Genomic DNA, 26,789 nt, shown 5'->3' on the forward strand with positions numbered 1-26,789 from the left:
GCCAGTAGGCTAATTTACTGTAGCAAAGCAAATTATGTTAATGTCAACATGCAACTACAGGCCACTACTCATGCTCGCTTCAACAAGATACATTAGCTTGTGTGCAAATCAGATGTGATAACAACAGGACAGTGTTGGATAGTTACCATACCAATCGGCCAATTTCCGACATCCTTTGGCCAAATCCGGACACACAATTGACTGGTCTGAAACTGAAATCTTAGTTCATCACTTGCATTTTGGTAGGAAACTCTTATGAGAAAAGACTGTAAACCACCTCAAAGAGCATGTCCAGAATTGGCCACTGGTACGTTAACTAACCAGATACTATGGTTAGCTAGCTAACAAATTGACATTATCTAAACAGAATTGATTAGATGATGAAAACAGCACAAAAATTAACCATGTCTAAGTCTATTGAATTATGTTGTGCTTCTAGACAATTAGCTGTTTTCAGCGGTTGTTGTAGCCCAAGAGTTGTGGACCTCCAATATGGCCGCCAGAGAGTGCGTTATGTCACCTGAAAGCCCTCTACACTAAAACATAACATTACTGCTATTAGTAATCATACCAATTACCCCAATACTCCAATTAGCTAATTCTCTGTGCTCCGCCTGTTGTTCCTGATCCATGTCCCCAGGTGTTTCCTCTGTGTGATGCATGTGTGTGAGACTCACCTGGCTGACGCAGCTAGCCTGACTGAGGGTGCTGACGGCGCGCATGTAGCTCTGGTTGCGAGAGCGGAACGGCGGGGGGTTGAAGGTAGCTGGGTCCAGCGTGACACTAGGGTGCGGCCGCATATCTCTTGTGGTTTGCAAGTGGTAGCCCTGGCTGAACAAGGAAAGGGGGTAGGGACGGACACCAATGCACAGTTCAAAAGCCACACGTGGTACATCACTGGATAATACTGTGCTTAGTCTGTGTGCTAGCATTTGATCTGTCTGGGATCATTTATGGTCAAGTGGAGAGGAGATTCTCTTCTCCTCTGCCTTCTCTAAAGTCCGCCCGCCTATCCCTGTGTGTTTGTGTCATGTTTGTCCATTGTCTGTTGCACTATCATCGTCGCCTTAGTGTTTAGTGTATAGTGTAAAGCATCTGAGTCCTTCAAAAGCGCTATATAAGTCCCATGTATTATTATTATTATTATTAGTCTAACTGCCTTGCACCGACATTTGACTTTTTTGATGGGTGGGTCATTACCGCCTCAGAGAAGAGTACAGCTGGGCCCCGTTCCAATACCCATACTTGTACTTCTTTCTTGTAGTATGTACTGCCGCTGCCCTCACAAAGTATGGATTGTAGTGTGCAGCATGCATGCAAAATGCATACTATTGGGACACACTACATCTGTCGTCACGTGAGCTTCCTGAACTCCGACCTCTTGCTCACTTCCGCCGACGTCCGCAGCGCCACATTTGAGTTTTTTTTTTTTTTTTTTTTTTTTTAGTTTTTTTTATTCAATAAACAAAGTCTGGCAGTAACAAACAGTACATTATACAAAAACTTCAGACTAAACATTTACAAAATTGGAACAGACAATCAAATAAACAAAATAAAATAAATAAAGCAAAAACATTAAGTCAGAGATCTAAACAGGAATCAAGATATACATGTTTTGGTACACACCATGCTTGTTTGGTTTTAACATATTTCAAGGCTTTCTTAAAGTTAATTATCTCATTCATGAACACGCAGCTCAGTCAGTGCGACGTAACTCCAGTAGGTGGCGGTAATGCACAAAAAGTTGTTTGCCAACCGCCATAAAACATTAGAAGAAGAAGAAGAAGACATAACTTCCTGCTGCGCAAAGGATTGTGGGGAAGTTTGGCTGAAGCAGCATGCATCGATGCATACTCCGAAATAGGAGCTGATGTAGTACAACATCCTGGTACTCTTGGCATACTGCATCTGACATACTATGTATTGGGACATACTAAATCTTTTTTTGCCTACTAAATAGTATGGAAGTATGGGTATTGGAACGGGGCCCTGGTCTTTGATGCGCCTTACTGACACAATGACAGCAAGGAGGTGCAATAATATAGAGCCTCAGGAATGAGTCCAAAAGTATAGAGACAGTCGGCATGTGTGAGAACGCCCACAAAATGTTATACGGCTGGCGCGCAAGTGGGGTAAAACTGCCCATATATCTCAATGGGCTGACTCACCAAAGGACGGTGCTGCAGCTCTAAACTACAGGTTTGGGGATTCTAGAGCAGAACACAAGATGTCTGTTCAGATGTGCGTTTACTGCGGTGGTTAAATCCCCCATCACATCTGCCTGGGCTGGGCTAGCAGCTAAATTCTAACTTTGCTGAATGGATAGAACAGGGGATTTATGACGAGACATCGCCTCAACCTATACTTCCGGGTTCGTGAGAGGAAAAGTCTATGGGATTTAACATGTGGGTTTCTCTTAAATGCATAAAATAAGGTCTGTGGTTAACAAAAGTTTATGGGAACGCGAATTTGGGTTCAGCATGATAATCATCACAAACGTGAATAACTTTTATGACTTTTGGAACGTAAATGGGGTTTTTTAACGCAATTTTTAGAAAACACTTCAAAAAGGCATAAAAGTTATTCACGTTTGTGAAGAGTATAATGCTGAACCCAAATTTGCGCTCCCATAAACTTTTGTTAAACACAGACCTTATTTTATGCATTTAAGTGAGATCCCCATTCTAAAACCCCATAGATTTTTCCACTGACGAACCAAATGGGGGCGATTTCTGGATAAAGCCTACAAAAATACGTCATCCCTGCGGTACTCTATATGACATGTTTAAATTCTTCACCGGAGAGTAGAAGAAGAAGAGAGATGATTTGTTTGTGGTCAAAGCAGGAAGTGATCAGAATCCCGGTGCGATGACGGTAAAATTCTGGTAAGAAAAAGTCAGAATGTGAGTGTGGAGTGGTAGTAGGGATGACAGATACATGAGGCTTCCACAGGCTCACAGACTTTGGCTCTACGTGGAAGCTGCACTGCCTGAAAGCACAGATCTGCTACAGCGATTGCAACACGCAGCGGAATAACAATAGGCTGAGCAGCAATACGAAGGTGACGCAGCAGCATCCTCTGACTGGGTCACAATTACACTTAAAGGAACATAGTGTAGTTTCTGTTGATTAACCAGGCTACAGACACCCGTCACCAGGGAGAGATGATTAGGCAACGTGCAAATGAGTGCACTTCAAGAAGCCAGTTAGTTTGAAAAATGGCTGGGAAATTGAGTAGCCTACAGTACCTGTAATGTTTTGACCACTTATATTTAAGGCCTGTAGTTTTCTGAATTATTAATGCTTACTGTTTCACTGACTTTTATTGGTGACTTTTATAGGGCAGTACATTTATACACTAACAATATTTATTTTCACCTTATTTATCCTCACAACTGTCTGTTTGAATGCTACACACAACATTGCTCCTCTGGGGAAAAGGAATATACTGAACTGAGCTCTACTCTACTTTGCGATGCCATACTGCATCATATAATGTCATGTCATATAATATATCAGCGTATAACTTGGGAAGGGAAATGGGGGAAATAGCATGATCATCCCACGCGGCTGGTGACGGCAGATGTATCGGAGGAAGCATGTGCTAGTCTACAGCTCTTCCCAGATTGGCAGAGGGGGTGGAGTGACCGGGACAGCAGGGGGAATCGGCCAAGTACAATAGACTACTTGCACAACTCCACTACTTCCTGAACTGAGTAGGGCATCCTGGTTTCCTGTCCTACACTATAGAGGGTATGCATGTGATGTCACAGAGGCAGAAGTCACTGTGGGGTCACGCCCACTGAGTCACAGCAAGACTGAGCTTGAATGCAGTAATCAACCTAGATAAGTGACACCTGCTGCTCAGGGAGGAATTTGACACTCATTTTGACACTCATTCCTGATTGAGAGGGCGTGTTCCAGTGGGTGTGCATACCCTCTATTGGATGAACTGATTAATGTCAGGTGTGCCTGACTGCTGCAGTCACAACAACAGTGATCAGGCACACCTGACATTAATCAGTTCATCCAATAGTGTAGGACAGGAAACCAGGATGCCCTACTCATTTCAGGAAGTAGTGGAGTTGTGCAAGTAGTCTATCCACCTTATTTTTGAATGCCCCACTGTAAAAAAGAAGCGTGGGTACAAGGTCCGGTTTAACGTGACTCATTGTTGCCGCTTGCCATTTCCTTTGTTATACTCTGGCTGCAGACCCGAATTATAAACCGGAAGCTGGAGTCCGGTATAAAAGTTATAAATATAGTCACGTTATAAACAACTAACCAACGCTGGAGGTCCGTATGTAAACTCGAAATGTGTGTTACTCGAAATGGTTAAAAGTTAAATCAATTTGGTGGCGTTTTACTGCCATGTAACATAGCTAGCTAGCCGCTAACATTAGCCACAGTTAGTAGCCGACTACCCACAATGCATTACGTTATCCCAGCACCCGAACGACACGGCTGTAGAGCAGAATGGCTCTGCTGTAAAAGGGTAAAATCCTCATAGACGTTTTTTTTGTCAGGGGCTGGGGGGTTATCTAAATTGGTTACACCGGAAATAGAACCCATACTTAACGTAAGGCAAAATGGCCGCCAAAAATAAGGTGGATAGAGGGAATGCACCGACGCCACGCCCCCTCCCGAACACGCCCCCTCAGCCGGACTGAGCAGCACTGAGTGTCAAATTTCCAAAACAAACAGTGGCTTGCGCCAGGGGTAGTAGCGAAACCACGGCTAATATAAACGATTATCTGCTCAAATTAAAAGGCAGTTGGACTCTAATGTGACCCTTACAGCTTGCCAAAGAACCAGTGGTCCATGGACGTAGACATGTGGCCAGGAATAGGGTTTCCTGACATTTATATGTACTTAATATCGACGCCGGGGAAATACACAAACCAAAGCATGAAAGCATACAAGAGCATGGACGCGTGGTCGTACTTCAAGGCTGGATTTGTTGGCGACATTAAAGTAACGAGGACAGCAATGGATATTCTGGTTGTATGTGGAGAGGTAAATATTTATTTTATTACAACTTTTATTAAGAAAAATATAGCATACGCTGTCACTAACACACGCTAGCTTTGTTCAATCATAGTTAACACTGTCACTCATGTAACGTTATATCTGTGCAGGTAAAACACAGCCAGAGAATGAATGAGCCCTCATTGAAACCCTGGATAGCTGCAGAGAAGACCGGGACCGTTTCATTAGCTTTCGGCAGCCTGTAAAAAGATACCTCCGACACCTTGTTGAATCTATTTTTACAGTCAATGGCACAACAGCACTTTCCCATTTTCGTTGTTTTCTCGCGGAAGCTGAACGCTAAACACCGTGACCCGGCGGCGCCACCTGGCTTGTTTAGACGTTTTGACACTCACTGCAGCTGAGTGGGCGTACCCGCACTGACTGTCGCGTCCGTGACATCACGTGCATTCCCTCTATTGGGGAGACAAATCTGACCAAAAAAAGAAGAAAAAAAGATAAAAAAACAAAAGAAAGAAGAATACAGTGACTTCCACATATCCACTTCCATGTGTTAATGTTGTTTTTCCCATTGGGTAAACCCAGGTGCACTGGAGCCTGCTCTCCAGTCTGACATTGTAGAGATGTGACCGTTTTTCTAACATGAGGCACATTGCCCGGTTAAGACGTTGGGCAAATATTGAGCTAGCAGATGATAAAGGTCACAAACACTATGACACTCAGCAGAGCACTGATTTACCTGATCAGGGCTCCAGTAAAGCCAACTACACTCAAATAACAAGTCACAAAACAAGTCAAGCTCTTAGTAACATCATCATAACAACGTCCACGCATGCATAACATGATGTCACGAACAATAACCAAAGCTGCTCCTCTTACTTTCATTCTGGCATCACTAAATAATGCAACATCTCTCCCAATCTCACAGGGATAGTAGAGCAAAAAGCTGCATCAGCAGATCTAAAGTCGACCAAAAAGGCTGAAGCCATGAATTCAAATTTGAAGCAGGCTGTGAAGAAGCTATTGAAGGCAAAGTGAGGTATGTTTACAAGCCAATCCTATTTTGATCTCTAATCAAGCCTCTACTTAACACATTCAATGAGTTTTCACTCTAGACTAGAGCTTTTGTTTCTGCATAACTGACACCAGCCTACAGTTAGCAGCGCAAGTGCAAGTCAGGTGAGTATGAAACATTCACTCACGTAGTATACTCACAGCCAGGTACTTACTACTACAGTACATACACTGTACAGCTGACATGCACGGGCATTGCTAACTATCACTAACACTAACTGATGCAGATTTGTCACAAACAAGAACCTGGGCATGAAAACCTTTTGGATGTCCTAAGAAGGGCCTTTAAGGGCGGTCTAATAGGCTTCTATTGTTTAGTCGATACACCAGACACAGGTTACTTGAGATGTTCCCATTAGAATAAGGTCACAGGCTAGCTTCTTATGTACTGTATGGCATGGTGGGTATAATGGTGGCATAGCTACAGGATGTAGGTGTATGGATTCCATTAGATATCCATCGATTCCCTGCTTCAAATTGTATATAATCAAGACAAAATGCATCTTGGTCTCATGGAACACAGTTGGAACACCTATTGGAAAAATCAGATTGCTTGGTTGCAACTACACATTGTGTAAGTAATGCAGAACATGTTTACCAACTAAATAGCGACAACCATTACCAATAACATATCATTTTTAAGAATGCCAATTCATTCCATTCTGTCATAAGGATTTCCCGTCTAGTCTGTGTCTCAATCTCTGTTCATCCTCTCCTGCTTCCTTGATAGATAAAACATGAACTCTGACACGTTTGACACAAAGCTTTTGCATGGACAGAACAGGCATGGTGGCCAGGCCTACCTTTCTAAGTGGGGTCTCTGCATGGCTGATTTGAGGACGAGAGCGTCAGGTCTGATGGCCTTCTGCGGGGAGGTCTTGGGGCTGGTGTCAGAGTCACCACTCTCATCATCCACCTCTCCCATAGCTTTCACATAGCTACTGCTGCGCATCCGCCGACATGGGATCTCCTCATCCTTCTCGCCGGGGTATCCACTCCACTCGTCCTGAGGCACCTGTGGGAGAAAATCCACCCCAATCAAACACCTCACCTTCACACCCTTAAAGCCATTCCATCTGAAGATAATGCACTTCAGAGTGTGATGATAGAGGCATGTTGAGCTTTGCTGGAGGAGAGATGTAAGTGGGTTGTCCTGCTCAGAGACAGAACAGTGTGATGATAGAGGCATGTTAGGTTTGCTGGAGGAGAGATGTAAGTGGGTTGTCCTGCTCAGAGACAGAACAGTGTGATGATAGAGGCATGTTAGGTTTGCTGGAGGAGAGATGTAAGTGGGTTGTCCTGCTCAGAGACAGAACAGTGTGATGATAGAGGCATGTTAGGTTTGCTGGAGGAGAGATGTAAGTGGGTTGTCCTGCTCAGAGACAGAAGAGTGTGATGCTAGAGGCATGTTAGGTTTGCTGGAGGAGAGATGTAAGTGGGTTGTCCTGCTCAGAGACAGAAGAGTGTGATGATAGAGGCATGTTAGGTTTGCTGGAGGAGAGATGTAAGTGGGTTGTCCCGCTCAGAGACAGAACAGTGTGATGATAGAGGCATGTTAGGTTTGCTGGAGGAGAGATGTAAGTGGGTTGTCCTGCTCAGAGACAGAAGAGTGTGATGCTAGAGGCATGTTAGGTTTGCTGGAGGAGAGATGTAAGTGGGTTGTCCCGCTCAGAGACAGAACAGTGTGATGATAGAGGCATGTTAGGTTTGCTGGAGGAGAGATGTAAGTGGGTTGTCCTGCTCAGAGACAGAAGAGTGTGATGATAGAGGCATGTTAGGTTTGCTGGAGGAGAGATGTAAGTGGGTTGTCCTGCTCAGAGACAGAAGAGTGTGATGATAGAGGCATGTTAGGTTTGCTGGAGGAGAGATGTAAGTGGGTTGTCCTGCTCAGAGACAGAACAGTGTGATGATAGAGGCATGTTAGGTTTGCTGGAGGAGAGATGTAAGTGGGTTGTCCTGCTCAGAGACAGAACAGTGTGATGATAGAGGCATGTTAGGTTTGCTGGAGGAGAGATGTAAGTGGGTTGTCCTGCTCAGAGACAGAACAGTGTGATGATAGAGGCATGTTAGGTTTGCTGGAGGAGAGATGTACAGTAAGTGGGTTGTCCTGCTCAGAGACAGAAGAGTGTGATGATAGAGGCATGTTAGGTTTGCTGGAGGAGAGATGTACAGTAAGTGGGTTGTCTTGCTCAGAGACAGACAAAATATCAGGCTTAACGGTGTTCTGTAAGTGGCTTCATTTGCAAGTACAATTGGGCCCAATTAGCTGAACAAGTGAGAACTAAGTCAGACAGGCAGTATGATGAGCTCTGGCTGAGATTTGTCCCCAAACAGTAAATTGAGCAGATTGACAATTTGACATCCATCCCCAGGTCCAAGTTCCACCTCTAGCACATACTGTACCCCTTCAAGCCTCCAGGGGCTCTGTAACTAGACACGCTCGCTGCTCAAACAGACCCATGAGAACAGTGTCCAACTGTTTTCTCCTCTACTCTTGCACATGCTTTGCTTTCGCTTGATGTCACCACATACTCACCGTCTGCAGCCATTTAATAATGGCCATTTTGCATCACTCTCTTATGATAAACATTAACTTTTGGTGGAGAGGCAAAATTACTTGGACCAAAACAACTATGGACCATAGCAATTACAGGATTAGCCAAAGCCTTCCAATGTCTCTAAGGGCCTGTTTAGATAAGTACAGTTTCTGGATAAAACAACAAACCTTTGCATTTTGGCCTTCCATTCACATGACAATGGCGTTCTGGGGTACTGTACATCACTGGCTGTAAGAGATCTGTGTGTGTGTGTGTGTGTGTGTGTGTGTGTGTGTGTGTGTGTGTGTGTGTGTGTGTGTGTATATACTGTACATCACTGGCTGTAAGAGATCTGTGTGTGTGTGTGTGTGTGTGTGTGTATATACTGTACATCACTGGCTGTAAGAGATCTTGTGTGTGTGTGTGTGTGTGTATACTGCACATCACTGGCTGTAAGAGATCTGTGTGTGTGTGTGTGTGTGTGTGTGTGTGTGTGTGTGTGTATATACTGTACATCACTGGCTGTAAGAGATCTTGTGTGTGTGTGTGTGTGTGTATACTGCACATCACTGGCTGTAAGAGATCTGTGTGTGTGTGTGTGTGTGTGTGTGTGTGTGTGTATATACTGTACATCACTGGCTGTAAGAGATCTTGTGTGTGTGTGTGTGTGTGTATACTGCACATCACTGGCTGTAAGAGATCTGTGTGTGTGTGTGTGTGTGTGTGTGTGTGTGTGTGTGTGTGTGTGTGTGTGTGTGTGTATATACTGCACATCACTGGCTGTAAGAGATCTGTGTGTGTGTGTGTGTGTGTGTGTGTGTACTGTACATCACTGGCTGTAAGAGATCTGTGTGTGTGTGTGTGTGTGTGTGTGTGTGTGTACTGTACATCACTGGCTGTAAGAGATATGTGTGTGTGTGTGTGTGTGTGTGTGTGTGTGTGTGTGTGTGTGTGTATGTGTGTACTGTACAGTACATCACTGGCTGTAAGAGATCGGTGTGTGTGTGTGTGTGTGTGTACTGTACATCACTAGCTGTAAGAGATCTGTGTGTGTGTGTGTGTGTGTGTGTGTGTGTGTGTGTGTGTGTGCGCGTGCGTGCGTACTGTACATCACTGGCTGTAAGAGATCTGTGTGTGTGTGTGTGTGTGTGTGTGTGTGTGTGTGTGTGTGTGTGTGTGTGTGTGTGTACATCACTGGCTGTAAGAGATGTGGGGCAGACGGCAGGATCAAATAATAAAGACAGAATAGTATAGGAAGAGGAACTCAAATGGCCTTTATGGAGGGAAGAAAAGCAGGAGGAAAGGAAAGGTTAGCATGCTATGAATTGAAGTAATAATCCTCCATCCGCCATTTCAATGTAACACAACAGTGATTCATCCTTGACATTTGCTGTTCTAAACATCTGGAGTCTGGTCTACTATAATAAGGTGGAGGGTTCCGCTGTGCATGGGCAAGTGAGCAAAGCGCGTGAAGCACATTAAAAATTAGTGCTGGTAAAGAGAGGAGTATTACATCTGACAATGATCTGTGAAACATTTGATTCAATTTGATAATAATCACAGATATGGTCACTCTTCCCATACCATGCAGTCCAATATGATGATTACCATACCTAAGAAGAAATCATAAAATATACATATATACATATATATATATATATATATATATATATATATATATATATATAAGCAATATAGCATGAGAGCCAGTGTGTTCTGGCAAATATATCCCGCTGATCAGTTGTTATAGATAAAGTTGTTGTAGATAACTGCTGAGCAGCGGGATATATGCCACAACACACGCTGCTCGAGTGCTATATTGCTTTTATAAAACGGTTTCCAAGTATGATAATATAAATATAATAATAATACTATAAGTCCGACTGGCATGGTATTCTGATAAAGTCAGTTGAAACACTACTGTAAGGCGGGACCTCTAGCAAGAAGATAGACGTGCGGGTGATTTGATTGGATCGTTCTGGAGACTGAAGTTGACATTGGCCAATCCTGGCGCTTGCTGAGAAGCTGAGAGCTTTTTGCAAAGCCCGACACCAGAGCCGTATGCCGACACCAACTAACGTTACGTTTAGAAATGCGGGGTTAAGAGTGAGGGCGCGCGAGAGAGGGGTTAAGACATTAGCCCGCGTCTATTCTTGTACAAAACATAATTTTCTGCGAAGTATTAGTAAAGTTATAAGCGAAGATCGATTCACAAGGATCTGACAGCTGTCTCCGCCATTAGGTTTTTTCTACACTGTCATTTGAGGTAACCAAAGCCTTTTAGTAAGAGTTAGTGGCAACTCAATAACCCATGGCCATGGGTTATTGGAGTGGGTTATTGGATTTATACAATGGCTGTGAACCAATCAGATTGCTTGATTTGAGAGAGCCGTTTTATAAATATACAGTATATATCAAAACCAACTTGATCATCACAACCCCACCCCCCCCCCCCCCCCCCACACACACACACACACACACACACACAATTCCCAGCCACGGCACAGCAGATAACAAATTAATGTACTGGGGAATGCATAAACAGCATAGTTGCAGAATACTTTTACTTCATTATAGTTTAACGTCAACACCTGTATTTAACTTGCCTACAGTCAGTTTGGGTTGACCTACCTACCACTGCATAAACTTGCCCCAAGACAATGTAGCCATAGGTCAGTGGATGCAGCAAAGCATAGTCTATAGCCGTGTTATATGGCAATGTTTGATAATCCTACTGTGCATTTCTGTTTAGACCTTAGCATAGCTCCATCCTACTGTGCATTTCTGTTTAGACCTTAGCATAGCTCAATCATACTGTACATTTCTGTTTAGACCTTAGCATAGCTAAATCCTACTGTGCATTTCTGTTTAGACCTTAGCATAGCTCAATCCTACTGTGCATTTCTGTTTAGACCTAACTTTAAGATACAAGGTCTCTGCATCTTTAGCTCTACCTTTAGCAGCAACCGAACTGCGTATGTGAGCCCGCGAAGTGGGCAAGACCTCGAGGGTAAACCAACAAGGTACGGTAGAAATGAGCGATGAGGAGGAGGAGGGGAAGGAGGACGACGAGGCAGGGTAGGCTAGAAAGGAGCATGCTCTGTTTCTAGTCAAATCAAATATTGGGCCCATTTTCCACAAGCCACATATCTTCTGAACATTCTGACACTAAAATGGCATTTTTCAGACAGACTGATTAGGAGACACCTGTCTTTGTCTCAGCAACACACTCTTGCGAGATTTGGCAACAGGAGCTCACATTAGCAGGGAGCGATTAGCTAAAGCTACATGTGAAGGTTGCAGGTGTAGTAGCTACATCTGTGGTTGGAAAATTATTTTTTTCAGTGAATATCTTAGTTACAATTAGATTAATCTAACAAGGGGCAGTTTTGTGTTTATGTGTGGTGTGTGTGGTGTGGTTTTACGATCTCTAGCTCAAGTTAGCTAGATCAGCACAACACTTAAAAGGGAGAGGTGACCATTAGGGTTTAATATTTCTCCCGAAAATGAGGCATACTGGGAAACGGGAAATGAAGCCCTCTTTCCCGGGGATCCCAGGAAATTGATAGTTTATTTTTTATGTTTTATGCATCAAGGAGAAATATAACCCTAGCACAGCGCACAAAGCCCCATATAGCCAAAACAGGCCCCCCAAAAAAATTATTCCGCTCTGCAAAGGATATATAACATTTCAAATTACAGTAGCATTGTTCCTCCAACTTACCAAGACTGTGCTTCATTGCAGATTACAACCACTGCTCAAACCAAATCAAACAAATAGTAATGAAACACTGGTCAATTTGACAAAATGGAAGCCATGCTGAATGATGTACTCATTAACTCTCCTCTCTTTACATATAGAAGAGCTCCAACCCTCAGAGACACACTGGTCCACTCCTTCTCCAAGCCTGACCGCTCCACTTGGCTGTCACTTAAAGGCAACTAGCGATGTGGACGGTGTGCACAATGTAACAATACTGCTGATTGTAAGTTCTTTACACATCCACTGACTGGAAAAAAATGTCAACATAAGAACTTCATCAACTGCAACTCCACCAATGTGGTATATATGCTTACTTGCCCTTGTGGCAAAGCAAAGATGTCTGAAACTACGCATCTCTGAACACAAAACTGCAATCCGCACAGGAAATGTAGAATATGCTATGGCAAAGCTTTATCTTGAAGCAAACCATGGTTCTCCATCCACCCTCATGTTTGTTGGGATAGAACAGGTCACTGCTCCACCTAGAGGGGGAAACCTCCCCAAACTCCTGTCCCAAAGAGAGATGTTTTGGATCCATCAATTAAAGAGCATGCAACCTAAGGGACTCAATGGTGACTTTTCATATTGCCCTTTCTTATAAATAGATACAGTAGGTGGCTTGGCTATAGTTTCTATTTTCTATTTCTCATCCTTTCTCGGGAAAGGCTATTCACCTTACAGTATGTAGCCACGCCCATTTGACCCGGTTGTGTGGACGTGTGACAACTTCCGGCAAAAAAAAAGAAAAAGAAAATGGCTGGCTGCTCCAATATCATCTAACTCTGAATTAACTAATATTTTAGCCAATTGTATGTAACATGCCAAATAAAAGCAAACGGCAATGTCTAAGAATGCAACGCCATGTAACTGGCTCGTTAAGTCTCGCATTCCAGGGAATTACGTTAACGTCTACGGGTCTTATAGATGTAAATGGCTCGAGCTGCACTCGGAGGAGAGAAAACTATCTGAAGCTTTCTTTGTTGGAGTCCAGGTATGTTTTACAAGAAAGTGCTCGTCATTGTCGAAGATAACGTTATCTGACCTGGCTAACAGTGGTTACTCGCTTGCTTGCTGTGTACCGAGCTCAAAGTAGTAGGCTACGTTCTTTGTTTTACCCCCTGCACTGTCCGCTACAAAAACAACTCTCTTCTTCATGACGTTCTTTCATATTTCGCGCCGTGACCGCCGGAAGTGTTAACACGACCCGGAAGAATTTGACCCACCCCCGCATCTGAACATAAGGTGAATAATAATCGTGTCTTGCTCGCTTTCGCTCTCACCGCCACCTGGCTGGACAATTGTTGGGGGTTCCTCTGCCTTTCCGACATGCTGCCACTCCGAACGTTAACTTCCATTATTCGGACTGGCGGTCGTTCACCTTAGAAGCCGCAATGCCGACCTTAGGTTTAGGCGTGGGGGTGGGAGAGGTTAGGTTTTGGGTTAGGGTCTGGGGGAGGTTAGGTTTAGGCATGGGGGGAGGTTAGATTTGGCGTGGGGGCTGGGAGAGGTTAGTGAAAAACGGGGAATATAGACCCCCTTTCTGAGTGCCGATATTTCGGAGTGGCAGAACGTCGGAGTGGCAGCACGTCGGAGTGGCAGCATGTAACCCAATTGTTGCTAAACATGCAGCCCATCCGAGTGATGTGTGGATATGTTCAGGAGTTCACTGCATGTTTAGAAATGGCGGCACTTTACGGAAGGATTTTCAGAAAAGGAGCAATAGAATGTTCCTCACACTCCAAGTTGCCAATTATGCACTTTGTGTATTTTTATAATTCTGCTTGCACAGCAAAGGCTGCCAAACATCCCCCCGAGGCTAGGGCTGGAACTTTCAAACCAGCACACTGTCATTAATGGCACAGCATTAATTAAGGCGGCAGTGATTTTGAATAACAATTAATCTAGGTTATTAATAGCCGTGTTATCACCTATAATACTGAACAAGGCACTGGCTACTGAATTAGCCGATTACCAAAAGAGCACATACTGTACATTAACTCTAATATCAATTCAATTCTAAGGGGAATGTGTATGTGTGTTTTTTTTACCTTTAATTATTCAGGGGAGCCTCACTGAGAGCAATGCTCTCTTTTTCAGGAGCGCCCATTCAGACCTGGAAGCTGACCAGTACAACCACAACCTCTGATCTGCTGGCCACTGAGCAGCTCCACTGGAGTGGTTGGGGTTAAGGGCCTTGCTCAAGGACAGCTCAGTGCTGGTAATGAGGGAGGGGCAAGCGCTGCCTTTTCAGTTTCCCCACCCAGATTTATCCTGCTGGTCCCGGGGATTGAACCCGACGACCTTCCGGTCACAAGCTCGCTTCTCTAATCGTTGGGCCACCACTGCCCAATGTTGGCAAGTATCTAGGTTGCAGCCATAGCAACTGGACAAGAACTACGCACACAAACAAACATAATTCAAACACATCAGCACAACCTTTACTTTATGTTAGTAAATATACATTAAAATAGTGTTTATAAAATATTCAATGGAAACAGTGGTTGCGCTGAACCTTATAGCAACAGGATTAACTCATTCTCCGCCATTGACGTATTTTTACGTGATTTAAGAGACACCGCTTCCGCACCATTGACGTGATAACACTTCACACCGTGTTTTCACCGGCATGCGATAGATGGCGCTCTTGGACACCTTATGAAGTGCTACTTCATCACTCCTAAAGTTGCCCAGAAGAAGCCAGCGTTATTGTCCCACAAAACGCCAGCCAGAGGAAAAAGCAACAATGTCCCTTCAGAGGAAGCTCCATAAAACACCTCCAGCCTGGTGCATCAAAGGGCTACAACACCCGAGCTCCACGCGCTGTCACACGGGCTCGTGACAGTCACTCAAAGCTGAAGGATTTTTTTCACCAGACACTGGTAAACGCACACAAATCACTTCTCCTGTCAGGTAGATTAGTAATCCGCTTTGTGAACCCTCACATCGTGTACATTTCAGCCGTCAAATATGCCCCAGATCTCCACACATTGAGCTCCAGAAGCCGCCGCCGGTGAAAACGACCTACATTCAAGTCTCGATAAGTAAAGAACTTGTTTTTCTTTTGAGATATTCTGTGTTTACATAGTCATAGAAGAAAATATTCTGTGGGGCTTGGAAGAGCAGTAGGATAACTGTGTGTCACTGTGTGCTGCACATGTAGCAGCAGTAGGATAACTGTGTGTCAGTGTGTGCTGCACATGTAGCAGCAGTAGGATAACTGTGTGTCACTGTGGGCTGCACATGTAGCAGCAGTAGGATAACTGTGTGTCACTGTGGGCTGCACATGTAGCAGCAGTAGGATAACTGTGTGTCACTGTGTGCTGCACATGTAGCAGCAGTAGGATAACTGTGTGTCACTGTGTGCTGCACATGTAGCAGCAGTAGGATAACTGTGTGTCAGTGTGTGCTGCACATGTAGCAGCAGTAGGATAACTGTGTGTCAGTGTGTGCTGCACATGTAGCAGCAGTAGGATAACTGTGTGTCACTGTGTGCTGCACATGTAGCAGCAGTAGGATAACTGTGTGTCACTGTGTGCTGCACATGTAGCAGCAGTAGGATAACTGTGTGTCAGTGTGTGCTGCACATGTAGCAGCAGTAGGATAACTGTGTGTCAGTGTGTGCTGCACATGTAGCAGCAGTAGGATAACTGTGTGTCAGTGTGGGCTGCACATGTAGCAGCAGTAGGATAACTGTGTGTCACTGTGTGCTGCACATGTAGCAGCAGTAGGATAACTGTGTGTCACTGTGTGCTGCACATGTAGCAGCAGTAGGATAACTGTGTGTCAGTGTGGGCTGCACATGTAGCAGCAGTAGGATAACTGTGTGTCAGTGTGGGCTGCACATGTAGCAGCAGTAGGATAACTGTGTGTCAGTGTGTGCTGCACATGTAGCAGCAGTAGGATAACTGTGTGTCAGTGTGGGCTGCACATGTAGCAGCAGTAGGATAACTGTGTGTCAGTGTGGGCTGCACATGTAGCAGCAGTAGGATAACTGTGTGTCAGTGTGGGCTGCACATGTAGCAGCAGTAGGATAACTGTGTGTCAGTGTGGGCTGCACATGTAGCAGCAGTAGGATAACTGTGTGTCACTGTGTGCTGCACATGTAGCAGCAGTAGGATAACTGTGTGTCAGTGTGGGCTGCACATGTAGCAGCAGTAGGATAACTGTGTGTCAGTGTGGGCTGCACATGTAGCAGCAGTAGTCCCAGCGGACCAGGTAGCCACGGATCTTGGACCAACAGCCCCAGGCTCAGGGCTCTCCCTAATGCTCTGCCTCTGCCAGTTACTCACTTTACTGGCTAAATCTTCTCTGCAACACTCTCTGTGCTGCTCTCATAGAAAGCAGAGTGGCTGATAGCCCCTTTTACTTTGCCTGAAGGTACTGTATCTCTGCTCTTCTCACTATGTTCCCCTCCTGTCCACTCTCCCTCCCCTTTCACACCGTGTTGCCTCTCTGATTGGTCAGCCTATTTTAGTGGGGCAGACAGGTAAGGACTCGCTATCATAAGGCACTTGCCTGAAACTGATGAACATTTGTCTCTTCCATGAGGGATCAGTTAGGAGGGGTTTGAGGATGCCATTAACACTGGCCATTCCTTTCCACCACACTTTTATACTATTTTGCAATGCTAGGGTGCTCGATTCCTAGGCTCATCCGCTGCACGGGCTCACTAGCTCAGCCACTGGGTGGCCTCACCCGCCCTGCAGCTCGCCGAGGTGGCCCCTACAGATCGCATACAGCTTGACCGCTGTGTGGGCTCATTGCACTTATGACATCACTGATGATGTCCCAACTTCACATCACTTTTTTTTTTTTTTTTTTTTTTTTTTTTTTTTTAATTCAAACAGACAAGAGAACATTGAATATTGGAACAGACATGTGCTCATTACAGAAAATAAATTAAGATGGACAAGTATGATGGTACAAATTACAGTCGAGAATCAAGTAGCAATGACAAAAGTGAAAACAAAAACAAATTATTCCTCTTTAAATAGTTCACAATATAATTTGACAGTTTTATTACTCTTATTACCATCTATACGTTTAAGAGTCCTAATGTAATCATTAAACTCACAAAGAAACCTTATGAAATTGGGGGAAGATTTTAGCACTCTGGCCTTATGTATATGAAATTTACCATATAAAATCCACAGGTTAACAATGAATTCAATTACACTATTCTCATGATCAAAGTAGGTAATGACATGTATACATTCAATCCTGATGTTATATTTAGTTTTCCTTAGAATGTAATCCTGCATTTGAGTCCAGAACGCAAGTGAGTGCAAACAATGGTAAAATAAATGAACAAAAGTTTCAGGGTCAACACTGCAAAAATTACATTTGTTATCTACTTCTAAAAATTTTGAAAAATACAGGTTTGTTGGATACATACTGTGCAAAATTTTGATGTGTACTTCTTTAATCTTATTATTGATACAGAATCTATGTGGTGAAAGCCATGCTCTCTGCCAGTCAATGTCAGCAAAAATACTGTTCCAGTAAGCCTTCCCTCTAGGAGTAATTTTCTTTTTTTCATAGAAAGCATTACGGATATGTTTATTGTTACATTTAGCATTCAAAATGTCAATACCATTTATCTTCAGAAGGGTTTCCAATCGCAATGCTTCTTGATATTGAAGATGAGTTTTCATTAGATGGGAAAGACCGTTAGGGATGGCTTTCATCACATAGTTGAATTCCTTGCTTGTTACTGGAAAAGCTTTACGCAGGAGGAAATGCTCATAGCTAAATAATAAACCGTTTGCATCAAAAAGATCACTTACAAAAATAATATCTTTATCAATCCAGCTTCACATCACTGTTGACATCACAATTGCTCTTATGACATCACTGATGATGTAACAATGCATATGACATCGTCAGTGATGTCAGAATGCACAATTGCTCAAGTGGCATCACTGACTGCCCTAAGCCCCATTTAGATAGATAGATAGATAGATAGATTTCCCCCAATATGTTTTTGTTGACAAGGTAGAAAGGCTTCTGAAGCATTAGACATACAGTATACATATGCCACGATAAAGCTCTTTTCAAAAACCAACACAAATGGAATTCTATGGGCGCATTCTTCTGCCTCAGGTAAAATTATGTGAACACCATCAGTCTATATGCAACACATTCAACAGAGTGGAGCAGGGAGAGTCGAATAGCTTTCCTCGTGGGCTACCGATAGTGTTTTCAAATGACTAGGAAGCCAGGTGAGATGTAATGTGAGTGAAATGTTTGAAGCTTTACTATGGGTCTCTTAGTTACACTTGTATAGAATATACCATAGATGTAACTAAGATCAACTAAGGGGGCACGGTGGCTCAGTGGTAGAGCTGTCGCCTCACAGTCAGAAGGTCCTGAGTTCGATTCTTGCCTGGGACACTGTGGGCGCTGTGGTTGTGTTCCCCCCCATATCTTCAGTGCCTACTGCCCAGGTGGGGTATCTCGTCGTAAGGGCCTTTCTCTCTGTGTGGAGTTTGCATGTTCTCCCCGTGCTCCCCCAGGGGGTTCCTCCGTATATAACCCCCCCACTAAAAACATGCAGAAGATCAGATCGTCATCCGACCAGTGACGACAACACCCGAAGTTGGTCCCCGGGCGCTGTACGAGAAAGCGACCACTGCTCCTGGCCTGCCCCCCGGAGGAAAGGACATGCCTGGATGGGTTAAATGCAGAGGACACTTTTCACCGGCCACCGTCAGCATGAGTGTGTTGTGGCCGCATGCATGTGTTGTGGTGTTCGTGTGACAATAAAAGACGGGGCTTGTCCCGTTACGAGAGAGATGTCCAATGAACTTTAAACTGGAATGTTTCTAGCCAATGGTCCAGTACAGTATTAATCAGAGAATGCAGTACAGTAACCATAGTCCTACACACAATATGAATGAACTGGAGTTTGGTCCCACTTCTAAGGAATGGAGTCGTGTACAGTAGCTGTAATTGCATTGTTGTTGGCTGGAAGTTTAACAGTGATGAAGCTGCCTGGTTGTGACATAAGAAGCCAGCCATCAGATACTTAGATATTTGGATGTAATGCAAAAGGTACTGGAGCACACAGATCAAGTGTATAATGAAGTTTTTTTTTAAATACAACAGCACTTTACACTTGTCTTTTTATAACCTCCTCAAAGATGCATTGTTGTATTGTATGTTTTTTTTTTGACTAAGCTTATCCATTGTGGATTGCATTGATGTGATTTCTTATATGTACATGAATTCTATCTCTGTCATGTTAATGTTTACATGGCAATAATGCAATCTTCCACTTATCACCTCCTCCGCCTCCCTCCAGCCTGAGCTGGATCAGTTCTGATTATGGGAGGAGGTTATAAAAAGACAAATGTAAAGTGCTGTTGTATAACTCTGATGAAGACACAGTAGTGTCGAAACATTAGTTTAATAAAAAAAACTTCATTATACACTTGATCTGTGTGCTCCAGTACCTTTTGGATTACATCCAAATATCTAAGTATCTGAAGTCTGCCTTTTCTGAGAAGCAGAAGCTGGGCTGCAGAGGTTGAGGCGCGCTTAACTACAGTACATCCTGCATGAATAAGAAGCCAGCCATGTTTGTGTGCCATCTGCTTCAAAACAGAGAAGAAAAGTTCTCCCCACCCATGTCCACCTTGGGAAGGCAACATGATACTGTAATTTGTGTCTTTGAAAGACCTATCAGCAAAAGTATCACGCATGCTAAACTGCTGTGTGTGCACTTCTCCTCTCCCACATGAGTAGGAATAAAATGCAGCAATTGTCTGGAAACTAAATGAATCAGGCTTAAAGACAGCAATAAAGAAAATGAATAATTTCCCTCCTAATGCACTGCCATTGATCATCTGGGACCGTGGTTAACAAGGCAGCCATCACTCATGGAAGCATAGCGCTAGCTCATTAGCATTCCCTCATTTCTGTGCTCATTTGATGCTACACCTGAAAGAACATGTTCTGCTGTGCCTCTGGGGCAGCCAGACAGGCAAACAGCATTACACCATCATTAGTTACTACTACACACTGAGAATACTTTGTTCGAAAATAAACTTGGGACAAAGCATCCTCGCAATGCACAAGTTGATAATGTATGTCTTTATTTATTTATGTTATGGCATGCTGTCATGTTACGTCTTGCCATGTCGGTCAGGAGTATTTGCTTTTAAGGTTTTGGGTAGGCTGCGAAACTGAATTGCCCTTCTGGGATAAAGTCGTCTGAATCTGAATCTGAATCAGAGGTAAGCATGGGTCCAGCAATTTGAAAACATTCAACTTTGCCTTTGAAACTCAATAAACTAATAAAAGGAATTTCATAACTTCTAACTTTCCCATAACAGAATACTAGTTGGTTGAATAAAAGTACTAAAAACAGACCTACTACACATTATTACATAAAATAAATAATAATAAAAAAGGCATCTTAGCATTATTTGCAGACAAGCTAACGCATCTAATTAAATTAGCGCTGCTAGTAGTGGCTAGTAGTCACATTAATATTAATTACCTTTGGGTGCTTTGCTAAATTAACCTACTGGCTAGTTAGGTAGCTACAGTAACATTTAACTGTTGGTTGGCTTATGTGCTGCTGACTCCCCAGTTTCTGCAATACAGTTTCTTGAAGTTTCTTCCCAGATAATCGTTTCAAACTTTTGCCATCTCCAGGGAGATCTCCAGATTACACCAAAGGAATAGGACTTCACGTGCAATAACATTTGAAACCTATGTACAATTTCGCCTTACTGCACACTCAACATGGTTTCTCACTTGCACACTGTTTCAAGATCTTGGGACCAGCCCAAGCCATTAAATCAATTATTTGTAATTTATTTATCCAGCTTAATCCTGTTGCGATCAAGTATGCCTGGCCAGCAAGTTAGCAACAGAATTATTTGCAGAGTTACAATGAAAAGCAAGAAAATAGTAAACAATCCATTAGCACATGCCTACAGAATGCATGGGTGTCAAAAGTAGAATCAATGAGTTTTATCAAGTTAACTTGTATGAGATTCAGAAACTACAAGCACCATGCATGACGCAGAGGTACAGAAAGTTATAAGTCCAGGACAAAGACAAGGACAAGCGGTTAACAAGAAGGCCAATAGATTTTGGGGTCACAGTGAAGGAGAAGGAGCCACAAACTGGCAAGACGGCAAGGCATCACACACACACACACACACACACACACAGACACACACACACACACACACACACACACACACTTCCCTCTCTTCTCTGTGGCACGAGGACAGTCGGTAAGAGGCATGCAAACATTTATTGTTCTCCATATGAAATAAACATAAATTTGTAATACATACAGTAATGGTTCTAATGCGTAAACCAATGTGCTGAGGAAGCCCTGTGCACAGCACTGTCTCTCTCCTGGGTGCCAGCTGGTGCATGGTGAATCACATGAATCAAAGCAAAACTGATGAAGCAAACATGCGAAACACGTAGTTCGCTTTTTCTTTTTTTCTTGTAAAAAAAAATAAGTAATTAAATAGTGTCTATCCTATCCCAGTGCGTGCTGGAAAATGTCCTTTGATTCGCACAACCAATGTGTGTAGATGGTGTGTGTGTTTTATTTGATATCACCAAATAGTGCCTAAGGGGCCGTATCCACAGGAAGCGGTTCTTTGAGCTGCCAGCGCCTTCCTGCAATTCATTCTCCATGGTAAGGACGGTACAGTACACGTAGATCTGTAGACGTGGAGCTCTTAGAGAAGAGATTTCTCCGTGATATTGCCATCATTATCAAGCAAATTAACCATTTGATAATAGTGTTGGGAGCGTACCTATGTTCCCCGGGTCCTATATTCCCCGGGTCCTATGTTCCCCGTTTTTGTGGGACCGGGGAACATAGAACCCTTTCTATGAAAAAGGGTCCTATGTTCCCCGCTTTTCCCAAATAGGGTCCTATGTTCCCCGCTATGTTCCCTGGTCCGATGTTTCTCCCGAAATGCCAAAAACAGCCTACCTCATATGATCGCGTGATTCAATCAATGCATATGGGCGCAGACAACACTCTCCGTAACATTTGGAAAGGGCCTGCCGACTAGGTCATTTTTTTTCCCACCATCATTTCTGAGTTCTGTCTCGGGGATTACCAGGCCTTTTTTAAATATTATGTGAGTGTTGTCTGCGCCTTGATATATTGATGTATTGATTGATTGATTCATTCATTCATTGAAATCCGTTGTGGGGGAATCTCACGGAGGAGCAGGCTGCTCGCTCATCCATTCGACCACTGCTTCAGCCTGATGCGCTGAAAATAAGTCTGAAGTTTATTGCACAGGCCATGAGAACTGATTTGAAAAATACTCTTTCCATAAGGACACTGTGAAACGCGCCTTGCAGACAGCGGGAGCAGACTCGTTCCCTTATTTAGGCTACTAGGACTAGTTGAGTGAATAAAGTGGATTCGCTCAGTAGCAGCATCTCACCTACTCCTCATCTATTACGTGCCAGCGCCCAGCATACGTGTTTATTCTACCGGACAAACAATGGCTGCAAATGGCTGTATTATTTGAGCCACCTGTAGCCTAGTAGGCTATTGCACTGGCTGCCTGTGTGCTCCTGCATTGATTTTAAATTAGCCCTCACTGTCCAAATGTTACAGAGAGTGTTGTCTTTTGATTGAATCACGCGATCATATGAGGTAGGCTGTTTTTGACATTTAGGGAGAAACATCGGACCAGGGAACATAGCGGGGAACATAGGACCCTATTTGGGAAAAGCGGGGAACATATGACCCTTTTTCATAGAAAGGGTTCTATGTTCCCCGGTCCCACAAAAACGGGGAACATAGGACCCGGGGAACATAGGACCCGGGGAACATAGGGATGACCCCATAGTGTTTCATGCACATAGGTTGTTTTTTGCTACAAGAGGCACATGGCATGCATGATACTACTACTGAATGTGCTTTCATTCATTTGAACGACCTGTCAAAGCGTGCTGGCAAGTGACTGATATAAAGAAAACCTGCTATTTTCTTGTATGATTTTGAAACTACTGTAACAACATTGGTTTGTACAAAAATGTGGTCAAGGTAAATCATGGAAGGACAGTGTTGCACATTTTCCGAAAGATCAGATGCACTCCCAGCCACTTAATTACAGTACATATCCCCATTTCTGGCAACAGCTCGCTCCTCCAGACAGTGAGTCACACACATATAAATAAAACACAAGTACAGTGTAAAGCATGGGGCGGAGAAGTGACTGTGAGTTACTGTCAAAATAGGCACAAAGCATGATTTAAGCAACAGGCTTTGATTGTTGTGCCAGACGCACCAGTTCCAGCATCTCAGAATTGGCCGCCCTCCTGGTATTTTCCTGGAGTAGTGTTTACAGAGAATGGGTTCAGGGCATCTCAGAGTTTGCACCTAGTTGAAGATGGGCAACAGCAACAGAAGACCATGCCAGTTTCCTCTATAAAAACCAGAAGACTAAGCTACAGGGGGGTGGGGGACGGGGGCAAACGATCATCAAAACTGAACAACTGAATTGTGGAAAACGTTTTGTGGATGGAGCTGGGCTCTCTGACAGCAGTGTCAGAGAGGAGGATGTTGTCCAAGTTACATTCTATAACATCTCCCAGACTCCCACCCACTCCATGATGAGCTGGTCGAGCACAGGAGCACTTTTAGTGCAAGACTGATTCCACCCAGTTGCACCACACAGCGCCGCAGGAAGCCATTCCTGCCTGTGGCAATCAAACTCTTTAACTCCTCCCTCAGAGCGTCAGACACTCTTGAGTCGGTCAATTCACCTTATGTTCAGACCTTACAGTGGGCCAAATTCTTCCGGGTCCTGTTAACACTTCCGGCGGTCACGGCGCAAAATAAGAGAGTTGTTTCTGGAGCGGACAGTGCAGGGGTAAAATAAAGAACGTAGCCTACTACTTTGAGCCGGTACACAGCAAGCAAGCGAGTATCCACGGTTAGCCAGGTCAAATAACGTTATCGTCGACAATGACGAGCACTTTCTTGTAAAACATACCTGGACTCCAACAAAGAAAGCTTCAGATAGTTTGCTCTCCTCCGAGCGCTCGAGCCACTAACGTCAATACGACCCGCAGACGTTAACGTAATTCCCTGGAATGCGAGACTTAACGAGCCAGTTACATGGCGTTGCATTCTTAGACATTGCCGTTTGCTTTTATTTGGTATGTTACATACAATTGGCTAAATTATTAGTTAATTCAGAGTTAGATGATATTGGAGCAGCCAGCCATTTTATTTTATTTTTAGCCGGAAGTTTTGACACGACCACACAACCGGGTCAAATGGGCGTGGCTACATAAGGTGAATAGAGCTGAACAGTCATCTTGACCCGGAAGTGAATTTCCCATTCATTTCCCCAATCCTTATATAATGACTTTTAAGGCTGGAACCAAGCCAACCCGTGACCTACTGAATCATAAAAAACATAAAAAACATTCGGTTTGAGCAAGAACAAAAAATAACAAGCGGTATCATCATAACATAAGTTAACATAGTAAATTATTACTATGTGTAATAACCTGTATGATACAGTATATGATCTGTATATGGTATATGATCTGTATATGGAAGTATGATGTTAATTAACAGAAGCATTAGTCTATAGTAGTTATGTTGAAACATGTATTTAAAATGTAAACCTGTTGGTCTGCAATAGAAAGTAATTTCACACAATGGAACATATTTCTTTTCCTGGCTCAGAGTGGACCTTTGGGAGGTTACTACGCACAAGCATGATGGTGCGCACATCTGACTTTTGGGTTAGTGTGGTCCTGCTTGCCCGAGACGATCAGTTTCCAGCACCTTGTTGAATCCTCGCCTCAAAGAATGCCGGCAGTGGAAGCAAAAGATCAGGTACTGTACTAGCTTAGTGGTAAATTGGCAGCGTGGGCTTCTTAAGGCCCAATTATACTCTATGTTAAGGACGGAGACGGACAGAGCCTTCTATCCGTACTCTGCGTTCATTTCGTACGCTTTCTGCCCGTCATCTGAAAGCTTACGGATGCATGAAACGCAGCAAAACCACACACACTCATGCATTTGACTCTCTACTGCCCACTGGTGAATGTATTGCTTAACATGATACCAATGTGAAAGACGCATGGCAGTACAGTATGTGGGCAGTGACAATTACACCGTTAGGAACGGACGCATCTATTTACGTATGAAAATGGAGTATAAATGAGCCATTAGTCTTAACAGGCAGTACATCTACTATAGTCAACCATTAGAATTAAACCAACAAGTAGGCTAACCAAATTAGATCCACTGAAAGTTATTACATTCCTGATGTTAACATTTACAGCTGGCTTTCTTCATCTCAACACCAGGTGATGCAGAAGCTGATCTCATTAATAATTACTAATATCAATTATGTCCCATGAAGAAACAGCTGATGATGGAGGAGATTCACACCATTTATTGTGAATTATTATAATTATCCAGGAAAAATAGGGTATCATCATGATAGTTAGGCTATATCATAATATGGAAGCACAATTCATTGTTTTGCTATACACTATGCAGTGCAATTTGCTATACAGTGCAATTTTGTACTGCAATGTTGTGATTTACAACATTTTACTGTTTTTCTTTTGATGAACGTGGATTTCTTGGTGCAGAAAACATGAAAGAAATAAAAACACTGCCCATCTACATATATTACCAACATTATAATGATACAAAGCGGGTTGAACATCTGCAAAGCCTTCCTTTAATAATTGAATACTATATATTTTTTTTTCGAATGTCAGCTTTATGAACAGAACGAATATTCAAATGTCTGAATATTTGAGTACAGCCCTACGAGTGAGTAACGCAGTTACAGCACCAAACCTGCATGTTTCCTACCTTGCTAGATATCATTGTCAGTTCTCAGTGTTTTCTGCCATGACATTGATCCACCCAATTGATCTCTACATCTTTAGACAATAACTCCCTGAGGTGACCACACAAAGGGGAATCCAGATTAAATAGATTGGCTTCTTACACTGTAATTACCCTCAGGAGAATGACAACAACAATGGTTGAATCCAATAGGTTGTCCTGACTAGATTTCTAATCAATACATCAATCAGGACCTCTATGGGGATCAGTGGAAATTAATCTCAATTATTGTTTGTTTATATCTTCAGATTTGTGACGCTCTACCGCACTTTTCCTTTACCACTAAATTTCAGCCTCGAAAGGTTTCTCGTTTGCCCTTTTTATTCACTGCTGTCTCCCATACTGTAGCTATAATGAAAAGAATTCATCCCATGCATTGTATGATGTCACACATAAAAATAACATACTGTATATGAATTCTTGAGTTGGTATCACGATATACAGTTAATATCATTAATTTTTAACCACGCCCTCTCTAGTGGATTACACAGAGAATAATGCTAACTATGATTCATCATAGAATAAGTTGAGGAATAGA

General features: G+C 43.3%; 1 protein-coding gene across 1 annotated transcript in view; it reads right to left on the reverse strand.

Moving 5' to 3' along the window:
• Positions 1 to 26,789, reverse strand: part of dlgap2b (discs, large homolog-associated protein 2b) — a gene marked incomplete at both ends in the record, with an annotated part of 41,181 nt that overhangs the window by 12,978 nt on the left and 1,414 nt on the right. The window contains 2 exons of the mRNA XM_083642541.1: positions 678 to 831; positions 6,867 to 7,078. Of these exons, the coding sequence (XP_083498667.1) occupies positions 678 to 831; positions 6,867 to 7,078 (366 nt within the window). The remainder of the gene's footprint in view (positions 1 to 677; positions 832 to 6,866; positions 7,079 to 26,789) is intronic.

This window comes from Poromitra crassiceps (assembly GCF_964638095.1).
Source record: "Poromitra crassiceps genome assembly, chromosome: 9".
NCBI classification, from domain to species: domain Eukaryota; kingdom Metazoa; phylum Chordata; class Actinopteri; order Beryciformes; family Melamphaidae; genus Poromitra; species Poromitra crassiceps.